We start from the raw sequence: 27160 nt of genomic DNA on the forward strand, positions 1-27160 counted from the left end.
ATTGGGACGAAACTGCCTGCCATGGACCCAATATACACACAGTGCTGTCGTAAAATAGCAGAGAACATAATCAGGGATCCACTCCACCCAGCTCCCACTCTGCTCAGACACAAAAACTGCACCTACAACCTCAGGCACAACAGGGCGGACAGTACCATCACACACAGAACAAGACTTTACAACAGCTTTTTCCCTGCTGCAGTTAGACTGATGGCAAATACAAAATGTGAAAAACCTGTGCAATAACCCCTCATTACCCTACTAAATAGAATACCATATACAATTACACTATGTGTAATACCATGTGCAATATATGAAACTCCCCATTTTACCTACTATCTTACTCCTGTATTCACAATTTTATCAACTTTTTATCTTTTGTAATGCTGTTTTTTGTATTTTGTATTCTTTGGTGATTTTATATTTAGACTAGGTGTTTGTTCTTTTGGATCTAAACTCTTGACTTCAGGAAAGCCCTGCACAAGAATTCCTATATGCCTAGACTGTCTGTTTATGCATAAATGGCAAAGAAAAATCTTGAAAGAAGCATTTTTCAGGTCTCTTCAAGTTATTTTTCATATCATGCTGGCATGAGCTGAAACCAGTGGTGTTTTCAAAAGATAGATAGTCAATCTCAAAAGTGGTGGTACACTTTAGAAAGTGTGGTGATTTGTAACTGATAGACTAGCCATTTAATTCAGCTGCTGATTTGGATTCCATGCTGATAAAAATGTTCACTTAGTCACCCACAGTCCAAACTGTGAGTAACCTTTGGTGGCAATATTTCACCATGAATGTGAAGAGAAAGAAAAGGAACAAAGAAAAAAAAAACTCATTTTATTTCGCACACATACTAAATAATGTGACACCAAACACAAGAACACACACAGTAATAAAAACTATATCAAGCATGCACAACACACCACATGCAGAGTCAACACAATGCCTTTTCTAATAGAAATCTCTTTTAGTCATCTTGTTTGTAGCCTTTTACTGAAGCTGAATCCATGACAGGGATGGAAATGGGGAGGACTGGATGGAGATGTGATGAGACTAAACTGGCTCCATTTGTACAAGAAAATGCTGCAAAATAAAAAGCAGCAAGTAAACAACATGTGCGGATGAGACAACCCAAATGAAACTGTCTCAGTAAGAAGGTAACAGCACATTTAGCTTCCTAGGCTGAACAATTCTCTAAATCGGTTATTTTTAATAGAAAACATATAGTGATTGTTATCCCACATCTGGATCTTAAATTTGCATTAAAATGCACAATGTCTGTGATTTTTAGATTTGGTGAAAATCCATTCTGTTTCCTCTGGGAATCAAAACAACCTCAACTGTTCGTCTCTGGGTTGTCACCCCGCACGTACAGTAAGTAGCAAACCGTTGCCTTCTGCAGTGTCTCCAGGTCGCACTGCTGGGAGGCTTTCGACTCGTGAATTACAGGGGAATGCTATTTTGAGGTTCCATTCAGGATGAATGGCAACCTGCCGCGCCTCTAAGTGTTTATAAGTATAAGTGTGAACCAGTGGGGGAGTGTCACAGTATAAACAGCTGCCTCGTTCAGTGTGATGGAACTTTAATGAGCTACCTGTACTTGAAAATGGCGCGTGTAAACACATTGCTCCGGATTATAACTGCTGGCAACCACAGAAAAGCCTCTTCACTCATAGCTGAGTGCGTAAATTAGGTTAATGCTAAAACACAAACTTCACTCTTGTGGAATGCTAGAACTATATCAGTCTGTTTGTGTGAGCATGGCCTGCTTGTCTGTATTGTAGCGTGCTGGGGGGGCACCATGGACTTTACACACACACACCCCGAGGGCAAGAACTGGTGCTGTTGCCCACAGTTAGCAGGTGTTCTAGGGTTGGTGGGTTCTGGTTCTGGTTGGCAGGTTCTTTCTGGGGGGAAACTGTTGTATATAAAAGAAGCGGCTATCCATGGTCGCGCAGTGTAAGGGGGACAGAAGCTTGCATAGAAAGACAGCCCGACTCGAGCATACATGTGACATGTCTTCTGATATTTCATGGCATCCTAACAACTAATGTGGCTGAACAGGGATAGGACTGACAGCCAATTCTTAAATGATTCTGATTAAATTAATTTCGCTCTCATCAGGGGACTATCTCCTCTTTCTGGTTATGGTCACTGTTTATGCCTTCTCAGCCTTTCTCTACCTCTTAACCTCTGATCTCAATCACTCTCCTTTCACCTAAATAGCTCTGTTTAGCTTTCTTCTGCTTACAGATTCACCTAATTTCTTGTAGATACAGAGAATCAGTTGGCGATTTGGCTTACCCGTGGCCTGTAGTATATTCAGTGTACTGTTTCAGACAGCATTTATCTTGTGTTTTTCAGTTTTCAGTGCACAGAAATATGGCTTTATGAAATCTTTTTGATCCACAACCAGTTGCTTTATACACAGCAGGTTTCAGTAAAGGGTGGTGAAATGTGACAGCACCTCCATGAGCGTCTAACACAGAAGATGCTTAAAGACTACAACAGGATTTCAGAAAAAGGTTCCAGAGAAACACCTGTGAGTTCAGATGTATTTGCAGATAGAAACAGTCTACAAGTCACTTCTTCTAACCGTCTTTCAACAAACTTTTTAGTAACGTACTTCCATAAACTGCCGACATTTCATTGTTCTTTGAGAAAGAAACACCTGGAACATCTGATGGACCTGTAAACATTACGTAGATGATAACGTTTAGGTTCATTTGAAAAAGAACAGAAAGGATTTCATTCAGATAATAATCTAATCAACATGAACTCGTTGTGAAGGATTTGTTGGGCGTGGACCCCCTCTTTCTCAATACAAATGTAAGTTTGGGACCAAGCAACACCAGTGTGTGAATGTGCATAAGACATCTAGTTGTGAAGTAAACAGTGTCAGCTATCACAGAGTTGTCACAGTTCTCCTCTGATTCCTTATACTTTGATTTTGTCTCCTTGTTGTGCGTTATTTGTGGCACTTGCTGTGGCATCTGGTTTTATCCTGCAGGCCGCTGGGAAATCATGTGTAATCATACCAGTTGGTGCTGAAATAGGTTTTTGGAGTTTCTATTTACTGACCGATGGTCACACACAAACACACGGTGATGAATGTGCTGATGTATGCAGCGACGCATAGAAGTGCACATATGCATTACACCCATTTCATCAGAAACAAAACAAGATTAATTCACTGGAATTAGGAGAGTGTGTGTGTCTAGTTCCTGGTTTTTCTTCTCTCTCTCTCACTCACAGCCTCTCACACACACAATTACGTGTTATGTTTTAAGTGGGCTCCCCACAGCTCAGTGTTTAAGCCTGCTGCTCGGTCTCACTCTGTTGTTAATGCTGGTTTTAGCAGCATCTATAAAATACCCCCCTACCCCTCACACACACACACTCACACACGTACTTCTATCTTTGTGAGGAAACTCACTGACATAATTCCCATGGTCTGCGGCCCACTGAGGGGTAGTTTCCTTGTAGGAATCCTGGATTATTTTAGTTAATTAAACACATTTTCATGCATTAATTACAGTTGTTGCCATAGTGAATAAATGAAAATATATGAAATTTAGAAAAGCCAAGGTGACTTTCAAGATTGAAATAGAGCTCTCTCTGTTCAGCGGTGGTTGCTTCTTAGTCACAGTGGTGGTCCCTGGGTCACAACCAGGTGAAAGCCCCTGACATAATGCTTTCTCTAGCCCCTGATCCTAACTCTAACCCATCAGAACTAAACCACAAACCAAGTCTTAACCCTCAAAAAGGTGCTTTACAAAGTGAGGAGCAGCCAAAATATCCTGTTTCCAAAAATGTCTTCACTCTGTAGGGAGAAAATACTTTTTGGTCCTCACTATGTAGCAAGTACACAGACACACAAACGGGGTTTTACCACTGTTTGTTGGTTTGTTCACAGCATAACTCACAAAGTTATGAATGGATTTTGATTGGAGATTTGGAGAGGCGGGACCTGGCCCACGGGATGGACAGACCCGTGCAGAGTGCTGCTGCAGTCCTGGTTAAATGTGTACTGTCTGTGGACTTATCCCTGTATCGCTGTAACGTCCTGTTTTCTGTACATTTCATAACATCACTCATGCCTTTTACTACAAACTATATATGCAGTAGTACAAAGTACGTTTACTACTGAACTGTACTTAAATACAATTTTGAGGTGTTTATATTTTACATGAGTATTTCCATGTTCTGCTTCTTCATACTTTGACTTCATTACATTTCAGTCAATTATTGTACCTTTTACTGCACTATTTTATGTGACAACTTTAGTTACTCTTTAAAATCAGGCTAAATAATATTGATCCCCGGTGGAAAATTCACAGGCTACCCAGCAGTATGTGAAGTACTGTGTGTGTGTGTGTGTGTGTGTGTGTGTGTGTGTGTGTGTGTGTGTGTGTGTGTGTGTGGGTTGTAGTTAACATTAGCTCCACCTTTACCAGCTGCAGCTTTAAACTGATGAGCACAATGAAGGTTCAGTAATATAGTATTGTATACATGAATGTGAAATGCGCCATTCTGCATAATGAGTACTTTTACTTTTGCTACTTTAAGTGTATTTGAATGCTAATACACTTGTACTTTTACATAAGTAAAGCTTGTGAATGCAGGACTTCTAACACAGTTTTACACTGTGGTGTTGCTACTTTTAGTTAAGCAAAGGGTCGGAGTACTTGTTGTGCTGTAATAGAAGACAGATTCATTTGAAACATATTAAACATCATGTACAGTATCATGATTTCCCTAGTGTAGGTAAAGAATGGAAATGAGTAAGTGTTTTTTCCTTCCACCAGGTTGCCACGCGTCGTGCCTCGAGTGCCACGGGCCGAGCCAGAAGGACTGTGTGTCATGTTCAGACCCGGCTGACTTGCTTAAAGACGGGGAATGTGTTCCTGACTGTGGTGCAGGTTTCTACATTCAAGAGGGCGTCTGCTACGGTAAAGCTGATGCACATCCACACTACACTTTAGGACCAAGGCAGCCATGAAATATTTTAGGAGTATGAGGAACCTGCTGTTCCTCTTGACCACGACCAGATGTTAACTGTGGTTAATATGTTAGTTTTTGACAGAATCACCTTGGTAAGAGGTTTAGTCATCTCTCAGCCAACACTGGTACCAATACTCGGCTCCCTCAAACTCTGAAGAGAACTTATAAATGTGGTTTCAATGCATCACCTATCCTGGTTGCTTCTATGTAGGCCGCACTAAGAGATGCCAGGATTTCTGCAATTAGGAAAGGCCGTGTGGAAGATCCCATGACTAAACATGATCGCGACACTATTACGGTCGAAGGTTTAGAAGCATTCAGAGTGGCGACCATTTGAACATCCTATCCAGGACTGAATCACGACATTGATTTCAGTCCTTTCTTGTGAATTTAAAAGTGTTTATTTTTGCTGTAGAGAAAACGTTTCTTATTTATATTTAGCTTAGTGCAGGCCATGCTTTAATAATGACTCTATATATTGTTTTTGCTCCGTCTTTGTGCCATGATTCTTCTCACTGAGGTTGATAAGTGCATGTTCTTTGGTTCCCTGTGTGGCCACCTGCTGGCGTATTTGTTCTTTGCCATATATGGGATGATTGTTGTCCTGTTGTCATCAGGTGTTTGTAGTTACCTCTTGTCTACTTAAGGGAAAACTGTGAAACGCAGGTTACACTCTGAAGAAGACATTTTTATGCCGTTAAGTGTGGGCTGTAACTCACCTTTAAATATGAATTGTTTTTAATCCTCATCATGGGAGCCATCTGAGTAAAGGCTATTCATTCTTTTCCAGAGGAGTGCCTTGGATTTTTCTTTTTTCCATTAGTACACTTTTGGTCCTTTTTCCCAAGGAGACTTTTAACATACTGTATCTGAACTTCCTGAGCTCTTTGGCATTTTCTTCTTCTTCTGTTTTTTCCACAGTAAGAGGTTTATTGCTAGTGGTGACCTGGGGGTGAGGCTTTGTTTGGGCTTGTTCGTTAGCCTCCCTGTGGTGCTCCCTGCCGTCATCCACTCCACGTTGTGCCTAATTGATGAGTCAGCAAACAAACCTACAAAAGTTAACAGCTCTCTTCCAATAATTAGGATTCAGAAGTTCTATGAAGAAAGAGATCCTGTATGAATATGGATGGTTCTATTTCTGAGTGGTAAGATGAAGAGGAGCAACAGAGAACATAGCGGCATACAGCTGAGCTCCCACCTTTGTTGAAACCGCCCAGAGGGCGTGAAGAAGACTTTTCTTTTTCTGCAGCTCATATGGAAGAGTTGAAACACTCAGTGAGGAGCCCTCTTTTAGAAAATGCCAGATCCTGGGGAACTTTTTGGAAAAAGGTCAAGTCCATTAGAAGATGCCAGTTTGTGTTTGAGGTCTGGTTTAAAATGTCAACATCTGGAGGGAGCTGAAGGGTTTTTAACTTCTCAGCTTTCCTTCTCAGGGCCTCCTGGGTTAGATTAGATCGGTTTCCTTTTTTCTCCCCTCTAGCACGCTGTAGGAAAACCTTTTACTGATCTTAGTCTCCATTTTATCTGTTTGACCATGTTTGCATGTCAAAATGTCACATTGATATGGACCACTCCACAAGGTGGGAATGCAGTTGAGTTTCTGGACATGTTATGACTTGTTTGTAACCTGGCTTTTTATATTGTTTGTTTCACTGTTCAAACTACATCTATAACTGCTACTAAACACATACCTGCCAACAATAGAAGAAAGGTTTGGACTAACGTCTCACTAAGAGACAGACTGGTTAACAGACTTTGCTCTTACTTGAATATAATTCAGTCATAGGAGCCATTAACATTTACGTTCTACGGTTCACAGCCTGTGACTTGTCCTGCGCCTCCTGTTTTCCTGACAACCCCAAGTGCATGAGCTGCCCACCAGGCACCGCCTTGCACCATGGGAAATGTGTCACCCAGTGTCCAACTCAGCATTACCTGGACAACCACGGCAGATGCAGAGGTAATTCAGGTCTTCAGCTGCTACAACATAGTGTACTTTATATATTTAACAGGTCGTTCTTGGCGTCAAAAATAACAGCTGTAAACAAAACTCAAAGTCCCCTTACTCAGTTGGCGATTTTGACCTCCTAACCACTCTTTGCCCCTCCCATCACGTCCTGTTTCCTAGCGAGGACTTAAACAACAGATGCCTAGTTGCAATAAACTGCACAAAATGTAGTCTCCAGTCTGAAGCTAGCGTTAGCTGACTAACAGTAAATGTCAGTCCAGTAGAACGCTCTGGTTACTGCTGATGTTATACAAAGCTCCAGTTCCTCCCAAATTAAAATCTGATTAGTTCAACACAAAGGTAAAATCCTGACCATGCTAGGTGGCTAATGCTACCAAAACAAACAGGTTAGCTTTAGATGCTAACACATCCAGAAGAGTGTAGCTGACACCACATCCTGCCCCACTGTCACTGGGGTTATCAGACTGTGGGGGAAATCTTATTTAATGCACCTTTAACTGGCTTATTTATGCCTTTTTTAAACTTAAAATTATGGTATTTGGTGTAGAAATAGAAATTTCACTTTTCTGTGCAGCTACAGTAGAGAAGGTCACTTTTGTGATAAAAGATTAAGCGCGCCAGGTGCATAGTCCTAACTACATAGTGCATATAATGTCCTAAAGGATTGAAAATATTAAAGATATTTAAACCGATGGTTCTGGTGCAGTTGTTCTGTTCTCTGTTCCTCCTCAGTCTGCCACAGCTCCTGTGCTTCATGTTGGGGTCCCTCGGTATCCCAGTGTACCTCATGTCCTGGTGAGCTGCTTCTTCACCAAGGCCAGTGTGTGGAGGCCTGTGGGGAGGGCCTGTACCCCCAGGACAACACTTGCCACAGTAAGCGATTGCATTTTAATTAACTGTGTATTCCATTCTTTTTCAGCTGCTGCTTTTGACTGTTCCTCTCCATTGTGTCTAGATTGTCACCCGTCCTGTCGTTCCTGTGTCGGTCCTTTGGCCTCAGACTGCCTGTTCTGCCTCAAACCAGAGGAAGCGCTCCTGCTGCAGTCCAGTCACCTCCACTATGGCGTCTGCACAGCCGGATGTCCTGCACACAGCTTCCCGGATGACACGCACAAATGTAAAGGTGAGGACATGAGGCGCTGAAGTAGCTAAATGTTCTCCTTTATTCAGGAGAAGCAGCACCTGCAAGGCTGAGCTACTGTGCTTCTGCTGTTGTTGCTCATGGCTGTTAGAAGCCAATTAGCAAGTCAGTCATGCCATCATTTTGATTTTTAAACAGGTTAGGTAATGATTACCTGTGTGAGTTGTTCAGGCCCAATGAAAGCATCAACATTCAGTCAGAGCACAGAGAAAAATCCATGACAAAGCAAATGGCTAAATGTACAAACAGTGCTCTCTTTTGAATGATGGCAACTAGTGCTGACATAAAGAGTAGGCTTTTTGAGTTAGAGGTTTAATTACAGCCACTTTAAAAGCCTGTGGAACATAACCTGTTAATAGAGAGAGGTTAATCAGATCTAGTATGGATGTGTTGATTAGGGGAAAGACGTCTTTGAGCAGCCTTGTCGGGATGGGGTCCAGGAGACATGTTGATGATTTAGATGAAGCAATTGTTGAGGTCATCTCAGAGGGATCTATAAGAGAGAAGTAGTCCAAGTATAAATGAGGTCTTACAGATGTTTCTAAAGCCATTGTAGTAGATGGCACATCTGCGAGAGCTGTGGGAGTGGTCCGACCAATTTTTTCTCTAATAGTTGTGATTTTATTTGTAAAGAAGCTCATGAAGTCATTGCTGCTGAGATCTAAGGGAATGTTAAGCTCAACAGCACTGTGGCTCTTTGTCAGCCTGGCTACAGTGCTGAAAAGAAACCTGGGGTTGTTCTTATTTTCCTCAATCAGTGATGAATAAAATGCAGTTCTGGCACTACGAAGGGCTTTCTTATATGTTATTAAACTATCTTTCAAGGCTAAAAAATACTCTCCTCACTTTAAGGTTAGACATTCAGCTCTGATGGTTAAGGTCATGGTAAGGGGCTAGGCTAGGGAATGCATTATATCAATGAGTGTCCTCACAAAGATAGTACAAGTGTGCGTATAGACTTTGCAGAACTGTTTTTCTACTTGGAGAAGTAGATAGTGTGTGTGGAGACGCCTGATTAGGTTGTTTGTGTTTGTGAAATTGTCCTTGTAATGGGATCATTTTTAAGGTGGACTTTAAGTTTGAAGGGGTAGTCTGTCAAGTCAGAATGATTAACACCCACCTACGACACACGCCACTGTAGCTACCACCTCCTTGCCAGGATGCCCAGAGGTATTTTATTGTTTTTCTAAACAAAGCAGGACAACAATGGAGAGAAGAGGACAGATTAAATGACCACAGTTAGTTTTCTTCATCTTCCATGCACCTCCAGCCGTGTTCTGTGGAATCCAGTCCATTTAACAGTCGCTGCTCTGCTGTGTCTGTTTGTGTCTGCAGACCACACTGCGTCCAGTGTTTGTCAGCGAGTGGGTTGTTTGTTCTACCTGCTGCCTCTTCCTCTCTGTGCAGCCAAGTCACTCATCACGTTCTGCCTTCTCTCAGATCACACGCTGCCAGGCCGTGGTTTTATGGCTGTTGCATACATGAATTTTTTGTTCTGATCTTGAAGAGGAAGGATGTCGGGCTCTTTTGCTTCAGAGACAAAATTAGACAAAATCACTTTTGCACTACAAGATTATATCATCTTTCTTTTTTACGCAGTGAATATTAATGCTTCATGAACTATTACTAGTTTAACTGCCTTGGAATGTTTGTGCATTTTATAACTGCTACAAAAATTAATTCGTTCTGTTTTTCTATTTTTGAATTTAATTTTATCCTTTATCAGTTCATCTTATCATATCACAAGGCATCACACAGAGGTGTTCAACAAACCAAAACGAACAGCTTCCTCCTCGGATAACCCAGGGTTTCTGTCTGCAGAGCTACGCTGCCAGTCATGCTTTTCTCTCTTGCACACGAAAAACTATTGGACCGATTCAAAAGAGGAGCGTTGAGAGTTTTGTGGCAAACGTGTTTACATGGAAGAAATGAAGTCAGAAATGAAGAGAACATATATGTCAGAGGCAAGTTTCAAATCTTTCTTGATTTTGCCAAGTTGAGTCTAAAGTCACCAGATTCGTGAGTTGAGTCTGACTGAAAGCCGAACATGAGGCGACACCTCTGAGAAAAATGACCGATCATATGACTGATTTCTGATCGGACACATCTGAGGTTAAGGCTTGATGAGATGTTAGATGTTAGTGAAGTGGCTAAAAGAAAGCAGTGTAGACAGTAGGAGAGAGCATATGAATAGTGATTTACCTACGATGAATGAGACCAAGGTTTATATCTGTAGATATATGCATCCATCTTTTATGTGGTAAACAGACATGGTGGACTCTCGGGAAATTAAAATACAAAGCAGAGCTTCAGTGCTGAATGACACTATTATATATCATGGAAAGTCAGAACTGGATCAGAGGGGTGGGGATGAGGATGCCTTTGCTGCCTTTCTCACTTCTTTGGTTTCAGAGCATGAGCTGCTTGCGTGTAGGAGACGAGTGACGCGTCAGATATGCGGAGTTTGAGGACCAGGCATGCTGCAGTCTGTGTAGGGTTGTTAGGATTTCCCATAGTGCTGCAGATAAATCACAGTTGTGTGTTTATAGTTGCTTAGCAGCTGTGTTTTAAGGTGCGAGTGAAGTTCAGTGTTTGTAGCAATTACAGGGTGCTCTGAGGAATGTCTTTATCGTTTCCTGTTAGCTGATCGGTTTAAAGCTTGGAAACATGATAATTTGTTGCTGCTGTTGCTAATGGCTTTTCCTCAGTTCCTGTGTTGTTTGCTGTGTGAGGGAGCATCACCCAAACTAGAAACCTTCTCACTGCTTTCTGAAACTGGAGTTTGCAGCCTTTTTAGGGGTGACAGATTACTCATCATGCTTTCTAATGTAGCTTTTGAGTTATGGATATTTGTAACCTCTTTGCTCCTTTTTGCAGTACATCAAGTCAAACTCTCAGTACAGAAAGTAAAATTCTCCCTTTGAGGTCACACTTGAGTAGTCTGCAAATGTATTCCTGCAGCAGGCGAAGCGGGGGGTCATGAGTCGGCATCACTTGGATTTTAGAGCCGGAAGCCATTTAACTAATAGCATGATTTGTCTCCTCAACACAGTTTGCTTTTAAGTTCACAGCAGGCCAAGCACCGTTGTTTACTTTAGGTGGAATTGAATAGCCGTCAGCAAAAGTGGGTTCCTTTAATCATATGGGAAAAGACAAACACTCTGTCTCCTATAAATACAAATTGGTAAGGAGTGCGCGGATTGCCCCCTCTACAGTAGTACTCGTTCATCTCTGGGGTCACATGAGGCCAATGCTGGGCCAAGTTTATTTCTTTTGTCACAAAACACATTTGGTTTGCAGCAGATATTGATGTTGAAGTTGATCTGTTGGGCTTGTTACTCAAAAAGTGTAATATATTACTCTTTTAAAAAATGTGTATTAATTATTACTCCCTGTCAAAAGTAACCTGTTTTCAGGGTTGTCCTGACTTTTATTTTCTTGAACATAAAAATACATCTAATATAAATTCTTGTTAGCTTTATATAAAACCTGAGCAGTTTCAAAAACTACTATATCATCGATTTTCAATATGTGGAGTTTAATAAACAGGTGATTTGTAGGTTCATTCAAAGTAAAATGAAAGAAAGATGAGCATTAGCTCATATAGTTGTTGTTCATTGACCCTGATGAAGGACAGTCCGACAATAAAATTGATTTAAATACACGTTAGCTGTTGCTGTCCTGGTCGACGTCCCGCTGTCCCCCATATTTGCTGTGCTGTGTGTGGTGAGAAGAGTTGGGTAATAAAAACGCCAGAATCTGGTTTGAACTTCATTGTCAGTTGTGTGATTTGAATAATGTTTCAGCCGCCTCTAAAATTAAATACTGGATTTCTGCTTTTTCTGCATGTTGTGCAGAAAATTGGATTTGAACTGCTTGTCTCAACACAGTTACATTGTGCACCAGCTAATGTGTCTAAGTGTCGCTTATCTAGTTTCTATTCACTTTAAATTTCCCAAATTAGGCTCAACACATAATGAGGTGAAGATGAGCTGCATAAATGACGTGTCATTAAAGCTCTATTCACAGTTGGTCTATTCAGCATCTCTTCTCAGTAACAAAGGCTTCCCTCAGTGCAGTGTCAGCGGGTCCAGGTGTACGACTTGGAACAATGCAGGCCATTGTACGTGTGTGTGTGTGTTGTTCTGACAGATAATCAGACCTCCTCAGCACCGACTGCCCTGAGGCGGAGGAGGGCGGTGTGTAAACATGTACATGAAACTCTCAGACTCTAGTGTTTACGTACACGCAGACTTACTGTACAGACACACACAGACTCCTGGACACGTTATGTGGGCTGGAGCTGACGAGCTATCAGGTGTCTGAGAGCAAATTCCAGAGTGTAAAGCTTGTGCAGGGTGTGTAGGAGGTTTAATGCTGCTTGATTGACAGGTTGAATCAATGCATGTCACATACAGGAAGGGTTAAAACACACCTGACCTGGAACACTGTTCATAATAACAGACATTAATTGTCTCTCAGGCATTTTTGGTTGTTTGTTTGGCTGTTTGGGCAGTTATGATGGACAAACTAAATTAATGCAGCACTGATGCAGGTGAAGCAAATATGTACATATTTATCAATGGATGGTTGTTTGTCTTCTTGTTTTTACTTATTATTCTGTTTTATTTGGTGCACATCGGGGCCCACTGAGCTGGAGTCAGAGTCCTTGTATTTTAACATACTTGGCAATAGAGTTTATGATTGGTAGATTGTGAGGTGAGACAGATGCAACTAAAAAAGAAAGCAGCTCTCAAGATCATTCAGAAACTGGGACCAAGCAAATGTTTGACAGATCATAGTGTTGCTGGTGATTTATCTTTGTGACTGTATATGTGCTCGCCAGTTTTGTTCTAGCCCTTAAACCTGCTCTGAACTCCAGCACTTGTGACCCTTGTGTTCTTGTGTTGCTTGCCAGTTAGCTCCTCTCACAAGCCTGACTTTGTCCAATCTAAGGCCGCTTCTCATGTGTCTTATATGATTGTTATTCTGTCCTCGATCGTCAGTCCTTAACTTGGAAGTTGTTCCACTTGAGCAAGGATCAAGGACGTTCCAAGGCTCCTATATCCGTTCTGAGGAGCAAGGAGGCTGCTGGGGCTGCTGCTTCATGTATTACTGCCTGAGTCTAAACTTTGGAACCCGAATGACCTGAAAAAGTGGATAAATATGTGTACTGTGTGGAGATTCAACAGTTTGTTTCAGTTTAATTTACTTGGTACCATGGAGGAATACAGCTTCTCGTTGGGAACATGCACATTGGAGATTCAGGAGTAAGATCACGCTAGAGGCGTGTCACATGCTAAATGCTCCCACATTCTTCTGCTCCAGGCACTATTATTTTCCTGTGTCCTTCCCTCCTTCCCTATATGTCCTGTATCTCTCTCTCTCTCTCTTCACCTCTTTATATGGGATTGGCCAAGTTCAGGCACCGTGCTGACCCTCAGAAGCTTTCCCCAGTCCACTGTCTCCCTCCAACTATTCTGATCAACACTCTGGATCTCAAAAGGACTCCTCGCTCATTCCACCATCCAAGCGTCGGCCTTCCAGTCATCAATCGCTATCTGAGCTTGACTCCTCACCATCATGAGGATGGTGAACACAGCTGAAACTCAAGTGCGAGGTTATATCTCATTGGTATATAAGGTGGGAACCTTGGATCGAACCATCCTCACTCGGTCTCACGATGTCAAGAAATTCCCTCTCAATATCTCATCAGCCATGGTCTTTGCTAGTGAATAGAGAGCAGCCTCGAGTCAGACTGGACATGATTTTCTTGTATCTCCACTGCATTGCATTACCATTTCCTCAGAATGATCTCTCAAGGGGTTGGATGTATCAAAACATACTGTAGCAGAATCACTGTGAATGATCTGTTGCACACTTCAGAGGAATGAGATATAGCCTTGCACTTGAGTTTCAGCTGTGTGTTCACGCTGAACTCTCTGCTGCACTGCTGTAATGATCAGCCCTGTACTGCACCAGGAGGGTCGTTTGGGGAAGGCATCATGGAGCACTCGCATTGCCAAACGAAATCACACCCTCATCGACTGCACCCACCTCAAATTATGACCCTATTAGCACAAACCAAAGTGATGAATCCAATTCTCTGAACACGCACCAGATTATGTGTGATGAGAACACCTTCGCAAGGAATCACCTCTATCCAGCTGCAATAACACAACAAGAGGCTGCCTATCAGTCTCTTATTAATGAAACAGGTTTGACAGGAATCCTGTTTAATGTGCCTCTGGGTGTGTGTGTGCTTTGTGACTGGCGATATGAAGGGTTGTGTGTAACTTGTGCTGGCAGCATGAGTTCAATGTGTATGGATGAACAGACATGCCTGTGGGTGGTGAACTCAATCATGGAAACACGTGGGCTGTCTTCTCATCTCAGCTAACCAATTATGCTGCCATATTTGCCAGAGAAGAAGGGGATTGTGGGTAGGGAGCTGGGAGCAGGTGGGAAGTGATCTCATGTCAGATTGATGGGTTTCGTCTGACACCACAGTGACTTTAAAAAGTTCTCGCTGTGACATTGAGGTGCTCCCAAAGGGTAAATGTTTTTGTAGGGTGAGATACAGTATACACACACACACACACACACACACACACAGTGTTGGCGCAGGTAGAGCACCAGTCTGCTCCTGCCATTGGCTGTCATGCAGTGCGTACACAAGATCCGAATACAGCTGACAGCTTTCGAAGAATCCAGAGAGGAGTAATTATAAACACACACGCTTAACACTCGTGCCATGCACACAGACACACACACACACCTGGTGCTCCTGGCCAGTCTGTGACAGACCTTTTGTCTTTCACTCCCATATGATAGCGTAGGTCTGTTTACCTTTGTACTGCCAGAGCAGGCGCCAAAGGCTGCACACGAGGCCTGTGTCAGAGCTGCTGTGGTGTGGGGTGTAAGGGAAGGGTAAACAATCCAGGGACAGGAGGTTATACACATATGTGAGGCCAAGCATGAAAAATGACAACAAGCAGCAGAACACTGTGGCCAAAAGTAAAGCTGAATGTAATGATGGTTTAAAGTGTAATTAATTCATTTTTTAAAATGTTGCCATCCATGTACATTGTGACTTAAAGGTGGTAAAGAACCAAGCTGGCCTTGCCTTCTACTGCTCCTTTACCATTATGAATCATAGACACACTGAGTTGGTAAACATGAGCGCAATGTGTTTAGTTCATTCACTTGTCAGGTTTCATTTCAGCCTTGCTGCCAGCTGAAGGCCAACTTACCTGGTGTCACTTTAAACCCTTAGCTTACAGTTTCCAAATATTGTGATATGTTCATCCCTTTGGAAGTTTTAGTCCAAACCGAGCAGCAGAGCATGTTCCAGAAGTCTGTGCTGTTGTGCGGCGATCTTGGATCAGGCTCTTTGATCGGTGGAGCTGGCAGCTGGCCTCATCTGAGTGTCACTTTACTGCAGCTGATGGAGCTGATGGTACCTCCTGAGAATCAGATTCCAAACATGCCAATATGGAAGGAACAAGATTCAGCAGAGTGGCTGTGGGATAAGAGGACTGATGGTGAAAAGTGTTCAGGCAGATATACATAGGCTCCAGCTGACTCTAGGTGGATACCTTAACAGCAGGAAGAGCAGTCCTCCATTTAGTTTTAATGTATTTATGTTGATATGCTGCTGCACTAAAGCTAAGTAGTACTGTACAGCAGTACACAGCAAAATAAAGTTGACTTCTCATCCTACAGTGGCAGCGTGCGCCGGGTTGCTTCTAAGGACTGAGTAGTTTTTCTTCTAAAAATGAAACTTTGCAGGAGATTCAGTAAAAGTGCAGCAAAGTCTTATGGGAACTTCTCTTGTTGTCATTGAGGCCATAGAAAAGTAGTGAGGAGGCACAGTTGTCTTTCTGGCTTCTTAGGTTTTTTAGGAATATCAAACTGTTCTGTGTCCTTTTCAGAGTGTCATCCCTCCTGCTGGCGCTGTACTGGGCCATCTGCAGACAACTGCACATCCTGTCCCTCTGCCTCCAGCCTGCACGAGGGCCACTGCGTCCCCACCTGCCCACAAGGCTTCTTTGTCCAGGACAAGCAGTGCCACGGTGAGAGCTGCTGCACTTACAATACATTGCATTCCCCAGGCCCCCAACCAAACCTTAACCCTAGAATCGAACCTCCCAGACAACCCTTTGAATAAGTGGATAGAACAGCCGCGCTCTCCAAAGATGTCCTTGTTCTCAGGGTTGGAAACCGGCCCCCTCGAAGACATCTGTGTGAAATCTCCACTACTGCCGGTTTCTAGTAGACCTGGATTCTTTGTGTTCAGCCATCTTAAACTGTTGGCGCCGTCATGAACAGTGCCTCTAAATCAAAGTCCAAGGTGACATAGAATCATTTACCATCAGTTTAGTGTCATGAAAAGCACTGTTACTACGCCACAGTCATTTGGCAAGCTCCAGAATGAGTGTTTGTGTTCACAGCAGAATATAGATGACAGGTTTTCAGTGAAGGTCAGTGGTGAAAGCTTTTAACAGCTCAGTGTTAAAGCAGGATCAGTGAATGCGAACTTTGTTAAGCACGGCTATAAAAGTTTCTCCAAACCACCACAGCATTTGTGATTTAGTTGTGTTTAAACACCTCATAGCAGCTTGTGACCAAATGAACAGCAGAGCATCGAGGTCACATTTACTCCACCTGACACCAAAAGTGAAGGTGAAGTATGGACGTGTGCTGGTACGAGTTACCACAGCATGTTTGCTCTTCTGCCTCCTTAATGAAAATCTATTAGCTCTAACCTCCCATCCGTTACCTTGTCTCTGACCCAAGATGACCCTTTCTACCTCCCATCTACCAGCTTCAGGTATTTGCTGATTCTCTTATTTGTGTTTTCGCTCCAAACACTGGTTAAGTAAATGAAATGGCTGATACAGAGACAGTTAAGAAGAATGATGGCCTCAGATAATTTGCTCCCGGGATGCCAAAATAAATAAATGTTTTCCTTAGCTGTCCTTGTCTCTGTCAGTGTTGATCGGCTCATTTAAAGCTATCCAGATAGCCTGAAGATCTATTGTGTTTCTGTTTTACTACAACTACTTTTTATGGCAGGCTATAGGACACACTGTGTAGCTAAAGCTCCATTAATCAATATTTTTCTATAATGGTGACGAATCACAAGACAACGAGTAATGTGAAGGGGATGGCTTATCATTGTCTCTACAGCCCCACAGAGCGTAGACTCTTTTACCTTTTAGCTTTTGTGTTATGGCACATTTAATGTATTTCCTGTAGTCAGCCTACGGCCTTTTTCCTGTTTCCAGCAACAGCAGCTGTTTTGTACCAGCTGACGTGTAAACAAACTCCGACAAAGCCGCACTAAGCAGCACACAAAGTTAGAGACTGGGTGTGGAAGAAAGACCAAACTAGAGCTAAAAGGAGAGTGACTGTCAGATTGTCTTGCTCCTTTCTTATCTCCTTCTCTTTAAATTCTCTCCTCACCTCTCCTTTTTGTCTTTCTTCCTTCCTCACTGTCTTTCCCCAACTGCCCACCTTTCTCTTCCTCTGCCATCTTTATCCTTCCCTTGCCCTTCTTTCCTCTCTTCCTTTTCTCCTGCTACATCTTTTCTTCCCTCCATCCCTCCTTACCTGTCTCCTATGTCCTTCTCACTTCACTTTTATCATGATTCTAACATATCCCCCCCTCTTTTCTCCTCTCTCTCCTCGGTGTCCCTCTCCTCCCTGTGTCCTCCACCTCTCAGCATGCCACCCGTCTTGCCAGACTTGCACTGGTCCTTCCCAGGCTGACTGTGCCTCCTGCCCCCCGAAGGCCTCCCTAAGAAGCGGCTCCTGCAGGATGAGCTGCCAAGAGGGGCTTTTCCTCGATGCTGCCACTGGAGAGTGCCTCAGTAAGTGTAAATGTGTGTGTGTGTGTGTGTGGATGGGCGTATTTGTCTTCCATTTGCACAAGGCTTTCATCAGACATGCCACCATGAGTGCTTGTATTTTTACCTCCCTCAGTCACAATCACCTCCTATTCCTCTGTGATCTCGCTGCTCCTTCTCTAATGTAAATTCAGTGTAAATGGAGTAGTTTATTTTCAAACAGAACTCACTGATTAAAACACAGTAGGGGGAAAAGCAGCTGTTCATGCACAAAAACATCATTAAAAGTATGTTGAACTTGATTAGCAGTTCCTGTTTGCAGTAACCCAGCTCTCACAATGAAAAAACTGAAAATGTAGTGATTCTCAAATTTCTTTTTTTTCTATTATTTACTTGCAGATTTATGGAGATTTGTCCGAGATAATGGTGCCTGCTGCAAATGTAACTCTCACTGACTGATATCAATATGCATTTCATGCTTGTGTGTTAAGACTTATGACTCAATTTCATCGGCCTCACGTCTCTGCCTCCACGCCTCCTACGTCCCCCTGGGGAGGTTTTGTCTTTGTCTTGCTGAATGTTCATGTTACAGACCATAACCTGTGATTTCTAGACCGTTAAAATCCTGTCCGGAATGATGAGTTAAATTACCGAGCAGCACGGTGAATGTTAACGCTGTCTGAGCGAGGCTTTAAGCTGCAAGCTGAAGTTAAAGTCACACTTTTTACTGTGATTGCTGAAATAAGCTGAGAACAACATTTTTGTTTCATTCTCCAGAGGAACAGCTGGACACAAGGCAGGTTTTCTCCTCTCAGCAGCAGACAACAAAGACAGGTTTAGTTATTTCAGTTGGCTGCCAAATGACTCAGGATTATTTTTAATCACCAGATTTTGAACTAATCCAATTTTTCTCTTGCTGTATTTCTGGTGGAGTAGCCTTTGACTTCAAGAACTAAAATGAATATTGTTTGAGAACATGACACACAAATCCATCCTTTTTACCCGGTACTTTCTAAATACTTATATTTACTAGAGAATTCACTCCGAAACCTGTTCAGTCAGATCGGTTTGCAGGATTTGAATTTTAATGCTTTATTTAGCAGGTTTTGTGTTCTACAATTAGAATCATAGCAGCTGCTGCTGTTACTCAACCAGCCATCTGCAAAGAATATGGCAACTCAGAACGTCCTTTTTATTTTCTAACTGACATACTGTATGTGGTGTCTGACAGCTGGACGGGCAAAACTGGTCGACTCATTAAAGCAAAACATGGGTAGGAAAAAAAAAATGGACAGGAGGGAGAAAAGGAGAGAAGTTTAACACGACAGTCTTGGTGCATTTCAGTAATCCACGTCCAACGCCGTCCCGTCCTGGACAGTGAGCTGGTACTGACACTTTGGTGATACCCGACAAAACAACAACGGTTTAAATCAGCTGAGATTCGGTGAAGCCTTCTGAATTTTCTGCAGCTTGGAGTCAAACAAAACAACAACAGTTTAAATCAGCTGAGATTCGATGAAGTCTTCTGAATTTTCTGCAGCTTGGAGTCACACCGGGGACAGTACAACTGAAGGTCATGCGGCTGCTTTTAGTCTTGTGATTCATGATCGTTGTGATTTCTGATTAAAACTAACAGCAGTAACATAAATCTGTTGTCATGCCTTCTTTTCTGGAAAAGCACGTGTTTCTGTGTTGAGGAATGTTACCTTTATATCAGTGAAGAAGAACCTACGAAACTAAAGTGGTGAAAACTCTGGGTCCCCGCTGACCTGGAGAAAAAGTTAGCGTAACTCCTCTTCATGGTGTAAATAAAAAAAGCACTTTCTGCTTGTAGTTGTGAGTTTCAGAAAAAGATGAGCTTTCCTCAGATCTTTGCTGATAAACACCAGCCTGAGGTATTCTTAACCCCCCCACCACCACCACCACCGTGCTTTTCTTCCTCACTGCACAAAACTGCTATTTGTCCGTGGCAGGCAAAATATGATAAACTACCAAAGGGAAGATAAATAGAAAAGGGACGATTGGAGTGTTTGTGTGGAAAGGCATCTTGTTGTCGTCCTCCCTCTGGTTAATGAAATGCATTTTTACCATTCTGGACCAGCGGCTGATTGAAAACAGGCGTGTTTACCCGATGGGAAGCCAGTGTGAAGAGATAACAGGGGGTAAACAGGATCTGAGGGAAAATAGGCGCATTGGCTTTTAATTAGTTTTTGATGACACACACAGTTTGGAGATGTGAAACTACAACCAGGTTTTAGCTCACAGACACTAATACAGTACACGTACTTACATGTGTGTGTAGACACACACTGCTGGCTCGCATGCACACTAGCAGATAAGCATGGTTGAACACACACACATTTGTTTGCAAACATGCACACAACCTAATCTTAAATGGGTCAAACTCAGCCAAACTCTGGTTACTAAATAAAAGATGCCTCATGGCACTTCTGGGCTGTAGAAATACTGGGGTCATCATTTCTGCAGGGCCATGACACACACACACACACACACACACACACACACAGCCTTGGCTTATGTCTGTCCACCCAGTAGAACTAACATTGTTACATGACCTCTTAAGGCAAAGAGGCTTTTGCTCCCAGCCCATCAGAGACAGGTGTCTCGCTGCTAGCTGTCTTCATTTATTCTCCACCTGTTTGTCTTTCTGTCTCTGTCTCTCTTCAGGAACTCCCATTTGATTGGTATGTCACAGCTCCTGTCACCCTCTTATTGCCGCCAACCATTCCAGTGTAGCGATTTGCCAAATCTCATAAGTGCTTGTCTGTAAAACACTCTGAGACGCTGCTCAAGGCGTTCACGCTCGGCCCTGAACTGCTGCTCATTTCTGATTGATGTTTTTGCAGAAATGGCGCTGAGTGAAGCCTACATCTTTTACCCATAAAAAGAGACAATAATAATGCCAAAAAAGTAAAAGATTACATTTGTTGTTGGACCATTGCTTCTGCTAGTTTGAAATCATTTAATTCTGGCTGTATTGCCTCTTTCCATAAACACCAGTTTGTTGGCTCTGCTGCCTTTCTTTCCATTTTCATCCTTATCATAAAGCGGCTGACATTAAGCAGGAGGCGAGGTCCAGCCTGGGCAGGTGGCCAGACTGTCACATGGATGACACACAACCATCCTCGCATCCACACCAATGGGGAATTTAGAGTCGGCCGGTCGACAGCGAGGTTCGAACAGTGCCAGCCTGTACCGCACCCCCGTCCCACCTCGATGGCGTCTTCAGCATACAAGACATGCTGAGGACGGGCATCTGCTCAAAATATCCACCCAATGTAAGAAAAAATAGTCAATTTATTTTAGCGCTGTCCCTGTTCTTCATCACTCTACAGACATTTTTGAGGATTCAGCACCCAGTTATATATACTGGGTTCAGCCTGTTTTCCTCTAGTGCAGCCATCAGGAAAAACCAGCCATATCACTGGTAAAGATTGACTAAATCTACAAGTGGTTATTGATAGTTCCTTCCAACACTGACACTACTAGGAGCCACTAGCAGGGTAATGTTGTTCTGCTCACCTGTGACACAGATCATAGATATAAACACGTAGTGGTAGAAGATCCCTGACCACCGTTTACAGCTTGCGGTGGTCCCCTCTCTGTGGTGGGTCCCAGCTGGCAGATGGAAAGTTGCTTGTAGGTCTCAGCAGGTGAAACAGATCTGGTGAGTTCCCATTGGTCCCGATGATTCAGCTCGTGGCTGAACGTCACATACCCACATCTGTGTGTTGCTTTGAGTGTAAAAAGAACTGGACATGTCTCACTGGAAAGCAGATGCAAACAAACTGTCTCAAAAATTAATATAAAATCACAGCTTAAAATGAAACTTGGCAATGCAAACAAAGCCCATGTGGTCATAATTAGAATGCAGAACATTGGCTTTGTTCACACTGGATCATGAGCCGTGAGGAGGAATATCAGCGTGAGAGCATTTGACTGTTGCTCACCTGCTGCCTCTCACGCTCCCCCTTCTTCTCTGTCTCCCTTTGTCTAAATCTTTCATTACTGATGTGAAGAGAACTTCAGAGCCAGTGATGAGGACATTTTGAGATCTGAGCTCTGAAAGGCCAAATGACAGAGTTTCTGGAGCACAGCTCAACACTTACAGCTACAAGAGCTTATTGTGCCAGAGCCATTATTTAGCTACACATGAAGCCTAAAATAGACCTGCACAGGGGATAACAGGAACGCATCACCATAGAAACAAGGCATGCCAACAGAAAGACACGGGATCATGTTCTTTCTTATTTCTTCCTGGTCAACAGAGAATAAAAACCCTACATAGTAAGTAGCCTGTTTAAGACACGCAGTGCTGACAGCGACAGCTGCTGTTGATGTCTCTTTTTGTCATGTTCTGCTGCTGAAGACCCCACATGAATTTAAATGGAGAAAAATAATAATAAATCACTCACTCTCCCAGAACACTGAGCATTAAAACCTGTTTTAGCTGAACAGACATTTAAATATGTGTCTTTTCCCAGTTTTGATAGTGACACTAGTTTGATTTTTCACATCTTGGGACCTTTAGAGCCGTCTCACTTTAACCTTTGATCATTTTGTTTCCTTGTCTTTAAATCATTTCATCATAAAACATTAAGCAGAACGCAGTTGTATTTGCTGACGTCTGGTTGTAGTGTAGCTTCTAAGCTCTGTATAGACCTGTGCCATTTATATACAGGCAGTAACGTTTGAGTGTGACCCTGAGCTGGCAATGATGAGAGAAAGCAGCACATGAGCCCTTGTTCATTCTTTGTGGTTGTCATAGTAAATGTTTGTATGCTTATCTTTGATCTACCTGCATTTCTTTCGTGATGGGATTTGACTGACTAACTGTGCGCAAGACAGGATTAGCAAAGACTCTTGTATTTTGAAAGGTTTAAATCTTTTATTTCCCCCTAGAGAAACCTGAGGAGGAGTCGGCTGTAGAGCTAAATGGACAGCTCAGTGGAATATGATGCCTTAACACTGCGAGCGTCACCACCGGGTGTAATGTTTAGTAGAGGTTTCTCGTTTGAAAAAACAGTTTAAAGGTCAGATACTCATGTAAAAATTCATAACAGATCAAGTTACTCTGTGCTCCTTGTTTGTACAGTAGACATTTCTAAATAAAACCTCCTCACACTTAACACATCTTTGTATATATGACACAGTTGTTCTGCATTAATACTGCTCTTTGTTTGAGCGGCCTAGTGGAGCTATGTTTGAATAATGTTCAGCAAGAGAGAAGTGTTTCCCAGCCACGTTCCAGACTGATCCTTATCCTCAGTCTGACATCGGTTTTTGGAGACTGAGCCAACATTCACTCAGACCCGAACACGAAGACAAAACTTGTCTAATAGCTGCGTCTGTAAATCTGTTCTTTGTTGGGGCGACGTGTCTAGACAGGGTAAAGTCAGCGTCGCGGGACCACACAGCTCCTCTCGCTGCAGCGCTTTGTCTTTTGATGTCCCACCTTTGTTCCTCTTGCTTTCTGAGCTGCTGTTGCACTCGGGCTCCATCGCTGAGAGAAACTGTTTTAGAGAATAAAGTTTAATCTTTTTTCAGCTGCACAAGTCACAAGGGAGCAGCTAATCGAGAGGCATTAGGCCCCATTCTCCTCTGTGACTCATGCTAAGTATAGGATGGTGTCTGGTATGAATCTGGCCAACAGGAGAATATGATCATCCACTCTGTGTGTCATACATTTATAACTCTAACATACCATTTTATGTGCTTCAAAAATCATAACTACGCCATAAAGAGGGAGCCAAATCAATAACATTTTATTTTTACATTCAGTTTTAGTCTGCACAGTCAATAACCCTGACACCTGAGTTATCTTTTCCCACCATGGAGCCGTTTGTTTGGCACCCGGAGCCAGCTCGCCTCCAGCGTTGGCAGGGGGAAAGCTGATATGTGTTTTGTTGTAAAGTGATGTGGAATGAAAGATGTGGATGTGAGTTGACAGAGAGGAAGTCCTTTGTTTTCTTCTTTGGCTCGGTTGATACTGGCCCTGCTTCTTAAGGATTGTGCGACTCACCTGTGCGAATGACATGTTCAGGAGATAAGAGTTTGAGATTTTCTAGTGTTCGTCAGAGGCGATGCTGCTCTAGAGGCAGAAATACTATAATCTCACTGTCTGACTTAAATGTCAGCTCTTCAGAAACACACAAGCCGACAAGAATAGCTGTCAGATATGAAAAGGGATCAAAAAGTTCTCCTACAAAATTAAGATTGCACTCCCACAAAAGCTGCTCCAATATAGGTAAGAAATGTCTGCTCTTAGTGCACGTGCAAACAAGTGAAACAAGAAAACAGCGGTACCACAACCCAGAGTTTGAAATGTGAACTAAAGGGCAACATGTAGGGACAGACAGGAGGAATTCAAATACAGCAGCTTCCGTCTACCACTTGCGTTAATTAAAACCACAGAACCACAGATTTTATTAAGACTTGACACTTAAGGTAAACAGGACTTCTCCCTCTGGACGCCAGTACTGACTCTGCCAGTGTAAGCACCGTGAATATCTAAACCTTTAGCATGTTGCTATAGGAAATGGATGCTAGTCCAAAGAAAGTTCTGAGTGTAAATGGAAATATTTATCAGGTAATGGAAATAGAGCTAAATTAAACATATCTGTGTTTGCAGGATGAAGAAGCACAAAAACACCTCCCCTTTTAGTTTATGCTAGAAAAATGGAAAAGATAGCAACAGCAGTTTATTATTTGGTTATTTATCACATGGATACTGTAAAACTCACGTTGCTCCAGGTGTAGTTTATGCATTGTTTTATTTCACTTGTCTTTTATTTCATTATTTTTGCTTTAAATGCTGTTTTAAACCTTCCATCTTAAATCATCCTTCTTAAAGCACTGTTAAACTCTTTGTGTAATACAAGTATTGTCCTCCTTTTAGTCTTCCTCTAATAAACCCTGTCTCATTTTTTGATTAAACTCAGATCTTTTCATCACAGGGTTTGATACTTGTTCCCTTTCACCTTGTAATCCCTCCAGACTTTTCTCATTTGCCTTAAAGAAAGACAAGTGCTTTCATGATCTTAACAGTTGTTTTCTTTCTCCTACTCCAAAGTGATCTGCCTCTTTATCTGCTCTCCTCACCTGGCCAACATAAACCTCCTCACCTGCAGAGCCCTGTTGTTCCTTTCCACTGTAGATATTCATCTTGGTATGGGAGGATGACTTTAGGGTGCCCACCACTGTGCCAGCCAGACACAACCCAGATAGCATCGGTCAAAACACCACAGAGCTGTTCTTCTTTGTTCTGGTAATCTGTGCTTTTTATGGCTGAACTTGCCGCACTCAGTTCTGCTCAGGTCTGTGGGTCGGGGGGAGCTGAAGGATGGGCTTCACAGGCATTTATTTCAACGGACCCTGGGCAGCTAAAAGATGCAGGAAGAGACAGACCTTGGGAAAGAATCCAGGTGTTTCATCTTCTTCTAGAGTTTTTTTGCTTTTCTAATTTTCTTTCTCACAGACAAGTAATTAGCTAAGTTCAGGATTTCTAGAAGAGACATCCTCATTTTATGGAGTTGAGCTGAAGTGTTTTTGGGCTTGAACAAACAAAACAACAGCAGAAGCTTTTGTCTTTTAGGAACCGTCGCAGTTGGGTTAGGTTTAGGCACAATATCAACCCTGTTAATCATGATGTGGGTTAAAATAAGCACTTTTTTATGGTTCAAGGATTTCCATCATCACGGTAACAGGAGAACTCAGCTACAGTTATGAATTGGTCGTGTTAACAGAAACAACGATTATCAGTTTGAAACAGGAAACAAACAGCGGCCATCTGTGTCAGGCTGACCTCGCCCTGTCACCTCACTTCTTCTTTGTTCCCATCATAATTACTACAACCACTAGATGTCACCTAACAATGAAATGGAACTAATGGTGCCAGTAACCTGCTTGCACCGACGACCTGCTCGGTTGTTTCTAAAGGCAGGCCAGTCTTTTTTCAAGCAGTTCATGTTGGTGAAGCAGCTGTGGCAGCGTGTCAACAAGTCTGACTTTGATGTTTATTTGTGTTCATTATGACGATATATGAAATTAATCCTTCCTTCCTGTGTGTGTCCTTCCCTCAGTGTGCAGCCCAGACTGCCAGCGCTGCACAGCAGACCTCCAGACGGGCGTCGGCAGTGTTTGTCTCTGGTGTAAGGTGCCAAAGACCTGGCTGCTGGGTGACCACTGCGTCTCTCACTGTCCTAGAGGCCGCTACGCCTGGCACGGAGCCTGCATCAGTAAGGATGCTCGTTCTCCCCCCCTTTATACAGTACAAGTAATGAGGTCAGGAAGTGGCTGCCCTGAAGGTAAAATGTAAGAAAAATCCAGTCAGAGCTTTTATGTTCTATTCATCAACCAAAGAGTTTGAAAACTGAGGTCACGTGTTGACTCTCTGAGCCTCCGCTGACCTGACAACAAGCAGAAGGAAGTTAATATTACAATTAACACTCAGTTTTATAAACAGGTCTGTCAGTCACGTTCCTTTGACTCAAATACAGTAGTTGTAGTCGGTGTGGTCATTCTACATGGTGGCATGATAACCAAACTGTTACTGTTACCTGCCGTAGTAAATTTATTCATATATATATGTGTGTGTGGTTATATGTCTAATTCTTTTTAATAGTTCCCAGCTTTTACCATTACTTTCATCAGGGTAAAGTGGGTCAGTGTATAGAATTTATCTTAGCTTGTCCTGCTCACACAGTCATTAGATCATCATCCTCATTCACATCCATGTCCTCCTCATCTTTTTTATCATCCTCCTTCCCCTCATCGTCTTCCTCATTATTAGTCATCCAAATCTTAATCCATCTCAACACTAACATCCTTCTCATCCTCTTCATATCATCCTAATCCTCCACGTCGCCATCATCCTCCTTCTTTTTCTTCATAATTGTAATCATTCTCATCAACATTATTAAAATCTTCATCCGCTAATGATTATTCTGCATTATTAGCTTCCTCTTCGTCATCATCGGCATCATTATAATCACCATCATCCTCTTCATCAACATCGTGCTTATCTTTGTCATTATATCAAGCTTTACTCTTCTAATCATCCAAATCCATATCACACTCATCTTCATCAGTCACATCCTCCTTATCCTCCTCAATCTAATTTGTTTTAGCATCCTCATCATAATCATCCTCACCATGATCATTCTTACCATCATC

The 27160-nt window shown here is 42.6% G+C and overlaps 1 protein-coding gene across 1 annotated transcript in view; it reads left to right on the top strand.

Moving 5' to 3' along the window:
* The window catches only part of fras1 (Fraser extracellular matrix complex subunit 1), a 212874-nt gene that overhangs the window by 109135 nt on the left and 76579 nt on the right, over window positions 1-27160 (top strand). Inside the window, exons 14-20 of the mRNA XM_020595163.1 lie at window positions 4809-4952; window positions 6824-6964; window positions 7706-7846; window positions 7929-8096; window positions 16049-16189; window positions 17843-17989; window positions 26068-26223. Coding sequence (XP_020450819.1) covers window positions 4809-4952; window positions 6824-6964; window positions 7706-7846; window positions 7929-8096; window positions 16049-16189; window positions 17843-17989; window positions 26068-26223 — 1038 coding nt within the window. The remainder of the gene's footprint in view (window positions 1-4808; window positions 4953-6823; window positions 6965-7705; window positions 7847-7928; window positions 8097-16048; window positions 16190-17842; window positions 17990-26067; window positions 26224-27160) is intronic.

Source organism: Monopterus albus, unplaced genomic scaffold (assembly GCF_001952655.1).
Source record: "Monopterus albus unplaced genomic scaffold, M_albus_1.0 scaffold26.1, whole genome shotgun sequence".
In the NCBI taxonomy this organism is placed as follows: domain Eukaryota; kingdom Metazoa; phylum Chordata; class Actinopteri; order Synbranchiformes; family Synbranchidae; genus Monopterus; species Monopterus albus.